Below are 8,889 nucleotides of genomic sequence, written 5' to 3' on the forward strand. Positions count from 1 at the left end.
ATTGCTGGAGTCGCGGGTGATTCCATGGTTAACTCGCTGAGCTTCTAACTGAAAGGCTGCAGGTTCAATTCCAGCCACGGACGCCTCAGAATAAAGACCTGGAGATCTCTCCTGAGCCTCAGGCACCAGCCTTACCTGCCCCTGGGTGTCTCTCAGACCTGGCAAGTTCAACCATGTCCCAGCTGAGGTCAGCATCTTCCACCAAACTGGGGACAGCCACCACCCTCCCCCCAGACGCACTCCCCTTCCCTCCACAAAGCCCTTGCACGCCCAAGACTTGTTCCTCCTGCCCCTGCATTCTCTGTCGGGCTCATTCCTTCCCATCTCATGCGCTGGGCCCGAGTCTCTTCCACATGTTTTATTACCAAGGTCTCCCTAACCTCCCGACCTCCCTGCAGACCCTGAGGGGTCTGTCTGACCCCCAGCGCTGACACTGTCCCTCCTCTGCTCACAGTCTTCTCCTGGCTCCCCATCACGCTCAGGAGAAAGTCAGGTGTGGCCACCACACACCTCCCCACTCTCCCTTTGTAGCACCCCCCACGTCCTCCATTCCAGTCCCCAAGCATCACTCATCCTACAGGCCCATCCACCTGGATGACCACAGTCTCTGGGTGCTGCAGTGGTTAACCTCAGCTGCTGAGTGAAAGGTTCACCCGGACTCCTCGGAAGAAAAGTCTGCTGATGTACTTAGAACAAATCGGCCTCTGAGAGCCCTGTGGGTCACAGCTGTAGTCTGGCACACGCAGGGGTGCCCTGAGTTGGAGCTGACTCGGTGGTGAACGCCGCCCCCACCAGCGGGAGCGCCTGGTCCTTAGCCGTCAGGGAGTTCCTAGAACCCCTCTCCTCAGAAGGCTTTGCTGTGTGGCCTGTCTGGAACTGCCACCTGCCCTAAACTGCCAGGCTCTGGCGGGCCTGCTTGGTCTCAGCCACGTCTGCCTCCCCAGCATGGCCCAGCAGAGGGGACAGTCAGGCAATGCCAAGTGGGAAGAGAATGAATGAAACGGACAACGAGGAAGACGACGCACACAGGATCGGAGAGAAAGAGGGGACTAGGGCCAGGAAGGACGTACAGGAGAGGGGTGGGGACAGAAGGAACAGGCCCAGAGGCCGGGAGAGGAGGACACTGGGCCATGCCTGTGTCCACACTGGTTCCCCTGTGGGAAGGGCAGGCTTTGAGTCCTTCGCCATGAAGCTGATCTTGGTTGACTCCTACCTGGGTGAAATGAACCTCAGGATAGCCAGATCCCAGCCATTTTTTTTTGTTGTTGTTGTTGTTGAATGAAGGAAGGAACAAGTGAAGGGGTGGGGAAGGACTAGGAGGGCGTGAGGAACGGAGGCTCAGGGATGTCTGTGACTCCCGATGGCTTCCGGAACACCACTCCCAGACGCGTCCTGCTGTTCTCGGCTTCCTGCTCACAGAGTGTCATAGCCAGACGGGCGGGCACAGTAGGCACTCAGACTCAGAGAACCTGAGGTGGCCAGAGAGAGGGGTGAGCATTTGCTCCGCACTTGCTCCTTCAGATCCTCTGATTAGACGCCCGCCCCCCAAGCTCCCGGGAGGCGGGGGGGTGGGGGGAGGATCACAGTCACCTGTACACAGCAAGAGGACACACGAGACCCAGCCCAGGTAGAAGGACCAGCCGAAGGAGTCCTGGAGCTGGGACAAGCCATCCTGGTTCGAGTGCTCGCTGGTGTACACCACCATGGCCACCGTCATGAAGAGAGCTGGGGACAAGGACGAGAGAGACGGTTCGACGGGCGCTCCCCACCCCGCGCAGCCCAACCCCGCAGGGTCCTTACCTGCTGCAAGGACTATGATGGTGGAGACCAGGAGACCACGGCTCGGGCTGGACAGCAGGGGCATGAAAGTCAGGCCCAGGATGATCAAGGACAGCAGGGCCCCCAGCGAGGCCAGGACGGTGAAGGCCTGAGTCACGTGGATGTATTCTGCTTGGAGAGGGGACCTCTAAGTGCCTGTCGCCACGGGTCAGTCTCCCTCAAGAGACTTGTGTCCCCCCTCTGCCCAAAAGATGCGTGGAGGTCTTAACACCTGGGATCTGTAAACGTGACCTTGTTTGCAAATACGGTCTGCCTCTGGAGATGTTCTGCACTAAGTTAATGAGGTCACGTGGGCTTCCCTAGAGGGGACCCAGGGCTAAGCAAAAGGTTGGTGGTTTGAACCTACCCACAGGCACCTTGGAAGCTGTTGATCTCCTGAAAGATCACAGCCGTTGGAGAGCCTTTGGGGCCCACCCAGTTCTGTTCTGCAACACGTGGATCTCCAGGCGTCTGAATCAATCAACTGGAAGGAGACTGGTTTTGGTTTGCTTTGGTTTAATGAAGCCATAACAGACTAGGGTGGGTCCTAATTCCTTCTTAGCGATGTCTGATCAAAAGGAGGACAGACATGGAGACAAAAACCACACCGAGGGAGGACAGGCACCATGTGAAGATCTTTTTAGAAACCAAGGGTAACCTGGGCCTTCCAGAGGCTGGGAGACACAAGGCAGAATCTTCCCTAGAGTGAGCCGGTGCCCATGCCACAGATCGCTGGCCTCCATAACTGTAAGGCAACACAGTCCTGGCCACCAAAGCCACCCACTTTGACGTATTTTGTCATAGCAACCCTGGCTGACTAAGAGAGCCCACTCCCCTTACCTGCCACTGGGCCTTTCAGCCAGAGGCCCGCATGAATTGAAAAGTGGGGGCCCTTGACCTCGACCCACCAGTCTGTGCTCATAGCAGTGAGGGTGACCACCAGGCCCAGGGAGCCAGCCAGCAGGGCCAGGGTCCGGTGGGGCTCCATGGTGGCACGTGCAGGGTTTCTGGGTCCGGAGGGATGGCGAGGCCAGAGGACTGGTCTCCTGGGTCCCCAAGAGAGTAGGAGGTTGTGCAGACGAGCTCCCGGGTCCTCCCAGCTCACGAAAAGCCAGCAAGCAGTAGGGGCTGCTGGGAGTCCCTGGCTCGGTTTCACACAGTTCTGGGTGGTGGAGAGCTTCACACACCCTCCCTTCCTGAGGCCTTACCATCAAGTCCTCCCTCCCCGAGTTCTGGCTCCGCTCAGAGTGTGTGATGGGGGAAGGCACTGAAGGTGGCGAAAGATGGGTGGTTTAGGTGGCGGTTTGCAGGCCCTGTCTCTCTGTCTCAGCTTCCGTAACTACCCTTCCCCCTGGAGCCCTCAACACCACAGGGGGCTTCCTGGAAGAGAGGAGATAGAGCTTTGGGGGCCCCGAGGTGTCTGAGGTCAGGATGTGAGTGAGGCGGGAGGGGGATGTGGCCAGAGGGGACAGTTGGGACCTTGTCATGCTTTCCTGTGGGTACTGCAACTTTCCGCACCGGGAGAGGGGGCCTCAGATCCAGGGTCCCCATAAAGGGAAGAAACCAAAGGCTGGGCCCCTGGAATTGGAGGAGGAGGGGGCTGGGGGCTCGAGAACTAAGACTCCGGTGCCTGAGGTAGGAGGGACTGGGGGCTCCGGGTCCCTGGTGCCTGGTTTGGGCTTAAACCCAGGGTAGGCAAAGGATGGTCACAGTTCTGAAAAAGTTCAAGGAAAGGCAGACACACCCACGATCTCAACTGAGAACTGAACGCAGAGGCAACTCTGCCTGTGATGTGGCCTCCACCAAGGTGAAGGCCATCACCTGGATCCGGTACCTGAGGACGGGGGGCTGCAGGCTGTCCAAGCACTTGCCTCCCCCTCCGCCTCTGGTATCGGGTTCTGGTCAACCACTCCCCTGTGAGCAGGCATCAGGCAAAGCTTCTACAACCCAGGAGGCCCAGGCAGACTAGACCTCCACGGAGCGGTGAACGGCCCAGGAGAAGACCTCTGCCTGCCATGAAGGTGACCTGAGTCAGCCCCCCAGGACAGGTGGCAAAGGGGAGAGCCAGCGGTGACCCAAGAGACCTGGCCCCTCCTGTATTAGTGACTCTGGTTGGAGGCCCCCGTCCCTCACCCATACCCTCACCAGTGAGGTGACTGGCTGCCCCTGAGAGCGGCAAAGGTGTGTAGCCTTCCAGCAGTGGAGGTCATGAACATAGGGGACCCCTGCCTTAATGGCCATGGCCTCTGTGAGGAACATCAGGACACGCTTCAGGAAGTCTGGGCCATGGGCGTGTGCTGGACGGAGACTCAGAGCACAGAGTCCGTCCTTAACCCCAGCTCCCACTTCAAACACATCCCATCCTCATCTCCAAACTTAACTCCATCCTCATTCCCCTGGTGGTGCAGTGCGTATGGCATTGGACTGCTAACCAGAGGTGGGCAGTTCAAACCCACCCGCTGCTCTGCGGAAGGAAGATGGGGCAATCTACTTCTGGGAAGATTTACCACCTCAGAAACCCAATGGCGGTCTCTGTGAGGCAGAATTGACTCAGAGGCAGTGAGTTTGCTTTTGTTTTGGTTGGTCCTCACGCCTATCCCCACCTCCACCACATTTCCAACTCTAAGCCCAGTCCCACGCCCAGTTCTTTCGCTCTTCATGTTTCTCTGCAGTCCCTCGACTTCCCACCTCAACGTGACCCTCTTCGTTTTTGGTTTATCCTCTCCCACGTCCAGGCCTGACCTTGTTGCCAATTTCCCCAAGTCCCACCACCACCACACACGTGTACACGCATTACCTGTACCTGGCTCCAGCAGGTCACTGTACACATAGGCACCACAGGCTGGCCATAGGGCCAGGTTCCTGGTGCCCCTTGGCACACATACCTCAAGTGAGTATGGGCAGATGAAGGACGCCAAGAAGAGCTCAGAGCAGAAGCAGCTGAACTTGACCTTGAAGGTGGAATTACCCAGCATTATCTCCAACCCCACGCTAAACAAAGCTTGGCTTGTAGCCATCACCAGAGGGAAAGGTTCCTTTGAAAGCTTTTCCTTTTCATTTATTTTTTCTTTTTTTTTTATTGTGATCTGGGTGAAAATTGACAGAGCAAATCCACTTTCCACACAGCAGTTCACATACACTTTGTCTCACGACATTGACCACAGTTTCCCACAATGCAACAGCTCCCCTCCTACTTCCTCTCGATAGTTACCTCTTCCCTGCATCCATCCCTCCATGCACCCCTGCCCCCTGCTAAAGCTTTTCTTGATGTCCTGTTGTGTCCCAATAGTTGATTCACGAAGGGCTCTTATCAGTTTTGTCCAAGCCCTATCCGTTTTTTGTTTGTTTTGTTTTTCCTGAATCACCCCAAGTCTTACCCAGTTTCCTCCGGCGCCTCCCAGCCTCTTCCAGACTCAGGAACTTCTCAGCAGCTCCTACCTGTGCACTTGATTTCTTTCAATATGTCTTTTCACTGTTACAAGAGCCTAACAGCTCTTCTGGGGTTCACAAGTCTTTCTAGAGAATTGTTGAACCTGAAGGTGGTCTTGGGGACCCCTGAACTGCAGTGAGTGAGGAGGGATGGAGTCAGAGAAGAAATGCGGCCAAAACACATAATGTTTTGCAGGGCCATTGGTTGACATTAACTTTTCCTCTGAGATGGGAGCCACTGAAGGGCTTGGAGTTAGGAGTGATAGGTACTGAAGACTGGGCAATCTACTTCCGTAGAGATACTGCCTCGGCAACCCAAGGAGGGGTCGCTATGAGTCGGGTCCGACTCCACAGCACATAACAACAACGACAACAACAGGTACTGAATAGTGTTTCACCCAGACTTCATCTGGATGCTGTGGGATGGGGGTGGTATCTTAGTAACCCAGTGTTGCTCTAACAGAGAGGCCACCAAGTGGGTGGCTCTGAAGGCTAGAAATTCATTTTCTCACAGTTGTTGTTGTTGTTATGTGCCGTCGACTCGGGCCAACTCATAGCGACCCCTCCTTGGGTTTCCGAGGCAGCATCTCTATGGAAGTAGATTGCCCAACCTTCCTTCTGAGGAGTGGCTGGTGGGTTTGAACTGCCAGCCTTCTGGTTAGCAGTCAAGGGTCTTGGGCACTATGCCACCAGAGAAGTCCACATTCGTGGTGTGACTCTAGGGCAGGTCATTTGTTGTCTATTTGAGCTTCTAGTAACTAAGCCATGGTCCTTTCAGTGTCCTCATGTGCATGTGAGAGCTGGACAACGACTAAGGAAGACTGTAGAACAATTGATGCCTTTGCCTTGTGGTGTTGGAGAAGAATACTGAATGTGCCAGGGGCTGCTGGAAGAACCAACAAGTCTGTCTTGAAGGAAGTCCACCCAGAATCGAGAATGGCCAGACTTCATCTCTCACTCATACTTTGGTCATGTTGTCTGGAGAGACCAGTTCCTGGAGAAGGAGAGGGTCAGGAAAAAAGGGGAAGACCTTCAATGAGATGGATGGACACAGTGGCTGCAAAGGTGGGTTCGAACACAGCAGGGTTTCAAGGATGGTATGTGACCAGGCAGTGTTTTGTTCTGTTGTACATAGGGTTGGTATGAGTCAGAGTTGACTCAAAGACACCTGACACCAACAGTGATTAGCAGTCTGGGGGGTTCCTGGGTTTGTGACTAGGGCTGTCTCCCTTTTCTTGCAGTTGTGGCTGTCTTTCCCAAGTCTCTTTGTCTATCTCTTTGTCACTACTCCTCTTTGTATCACTCAGAAGTAATTAGATTCAGGACACATTCCATACCCACATGGCCTCGAGACATAACAAAGACAATTCTATTTCCAGAGAGGATTACATCCACAGGTAGGGGGTATGAGTCATATATATGCATTTTAATTTTTATTGTGATTTGGGGGAAAGTTGACAGCAGATTCATTTTCCTTACAGCAGCTCATACACGCTTTGTTTCATGCATTGACTGCAATTCCCCACAATGTAACAGCTCTTTTCCCACTTCCTCCCTGTAGTTACCTCTTCCCTGTGTCCTTCTTTCCTATGCATGCCTGCCCCCCAAGGTATCTTCCTGTGCAAACACTGCCCTTCTGTTCTCCCATGCTTGGTCATTCTAAAGAGTGTATCTACTTGAAGTAAATGTTCACACCATATGCCTGTCTATTGTTTGGCTGGAAGCCACCGGAGTGAGATCAATTCCAGACCTGAAGGGTAACTGGAGGCCATAGTTTTGGGGGTCTCACCAGGCTCTATCAGCCCAGTAAACCAGGCCTTTTATTATTACTGTTATTGTTTTGAGTTTTGTTCCACATTGTTCTCCCTCTCTATCCAGGATCTCCTGCACTGATCCCCCTCCAAGTGGTTGACAGTGGTAGCCAGGCACCACCTAGTTCTCCTGGTCTCACGGCCATACAGGCTGAGGGTCGCATAGTCTACCAGTCCCTTGGACTAATTGTTTCCATGTGTCTTTGGTTTTCTTCATTCTTCTTTGCTCTGGACGAGGAGAGACCCATTGTTGCATCTAGATGGCCACTTGCAAGCTTTAAAGACCCTAGTTGATACTCACCAAAGTAGGATGTAGAACAATGTTTTTGTATAGTGTGTTATGCCAGTTGAGCTTGATGTCCCCTGTAACCATTCCAACCCATATTTTTTGTGGAACACAGAATTCCACGTTTCACAAATTCAATCCATGTTGTTGTTGTTAGGTGCCGATGAGTCCTTGTTCATGGGGGAGACCGCATGTGAGGGAGTAGAAATGCCTCATTGGGTTTCCTAGGCTGTAACCTTTATGGAAAGGAGCTCTGGTGGCAAGGTGGTTAAAGCATTTGCCTGCTAACCAATAGGTGGGCTCTTTGAACCCATCAGCCTCTCTATGGGAGAAAGATAAGGCAGTCGGCCTCTAAACATTGACAGTCTTGGAAACGCTGTGAGGCAGTTCCACTCTGTCCTCTAGGGGCGCTGTGAGTTGGAATTGACTCCCTGTAGTGGGTGTGGTTTGGGCTTTGCTTCCCTAGAGATTGACAGCCTGGGAAACCCTGTGGTGCAGTTCCACTCTGTCCTCTAGGGGCGCTGTGAGTCGGGATTGACTCCATGATGGTGGAATTTAGTATTAAATGGAAGCAGTTCTTCGGGACTTTCTCCAGCAGAGCTGCTCGATGCATTTGGACCATCAGCCTTTCAGTCCTCAGCGGGGCATTTAACCTCTCCACCATCAGAGCTCCCAACTGCTGGCAAAGGCAGAAGCAGGCAGGCCAGTTAGCAGGCTGTTGCAATAACCAGGTGCGAGATCAAGATGGCGTAGACCAGGCTGGCAGCTGTAGATGAATGATAAAGAGCCCAGTTCTAGATAAAATATCGAGACGGAGCCAACACTATGGGTACTTCCCAACTTGTGACAGGGTCCATTCCAGCGACTCGTAAGTCAATTCTAACGTAAGTCCACTACCTCATTTTTTTATTTTGTATTTTTTTAGTTTTCATTATTGCCTTTTATTATCAGTATCTTTCTCAATCTGATCTTTGGGGTATGGAAACATTACATATAAACTTACAGATATGATGACATATGCAAATTACACTCTGCAACACTGTACGTAGCACCTATTACTCATAAAAAACAAAACAAAACAAAAAAAAACACTGCCATTGAGTCGAATCCGACTCATAGTGACCCCTCCTTGGGTTTCTGAGGCAGTATCTCTATGAAAGTAGATTGCCCAGTTGTCCTTCCGAGGAGTGGCTGGTGGGCTTGAACCACCAGCCTTCTAGTTAGCAGTCAAATGCCTTCGGCACTGCACCACCAGAGAAAAAATAAACTACTGTCATCAAGATCTTGACTCATAGCACTGGTTCTGGTTTCCTAGTGCCGCTCCGATGAGAATGTACCACCAATGGGATGACCTTAACAAACAGGAGTTTATTCTTACAATGTGGAGGCGTTAAGGCCAAGTTCAAAGTGCCAAGCTCTAGGGACTGGGTGAAAGCCCCTCAACCTTGGGGTCCAGCTCTGCCTCCTGCTCCCGGCCCACTGGAGCTAGAGGCGTTTCTTCACTCAGACAGCTACTGGCTGCTGAGGCTGAGAAGCCCCAATGTT

The 8,889-nt window shown here is 53.0% G+C and overlaps 1 protein-coding gene across 1 annotated transcript; it reads right to left on the bottom strand.

Annotated features, from left to right (window-relative positions):
• Positions 1-1,413: 1,413 nt before the first annotated feature.
• NKG7 (natural killer cell granule protein 7) lies at positions 1,414-2,806 on the bottom strand. Its single transcript, XM_042783243.1, has 4 exons — positions 2,659-2,806; positions 1,837-1,947; positions 1,591-1,761; positions 1,414-1,469 (listed from the first exon to the last, which is right to left on the bottom strand). The coding sequence occupies exons 1-4, from the start codon at positions 2,804-2,806 to the stop codon at positions 1,414-1,416; spliced, it is 486 nt and encodes a 161-aa protein (XP_042639177.1).
• Positions 2,807-8,889: the final 6,083 nt, after the last annotated feature.

Source organism: Orycteropus afer, unplaced genomic scaffold, assembly GCF_000298275.1.
Source record: "Orycteropus afer afer isolate SDZICR_OR568_19922 unplaced genomic scaffold, OryAfe1.0 scaffold00765, whole genome shotgun sequence".
NCBI lineage: Eukaryota > Metazoa > Chordata > Mammalia > Tubulidentata > Orycteropodidae > Orycteropus > Orycteropus afer.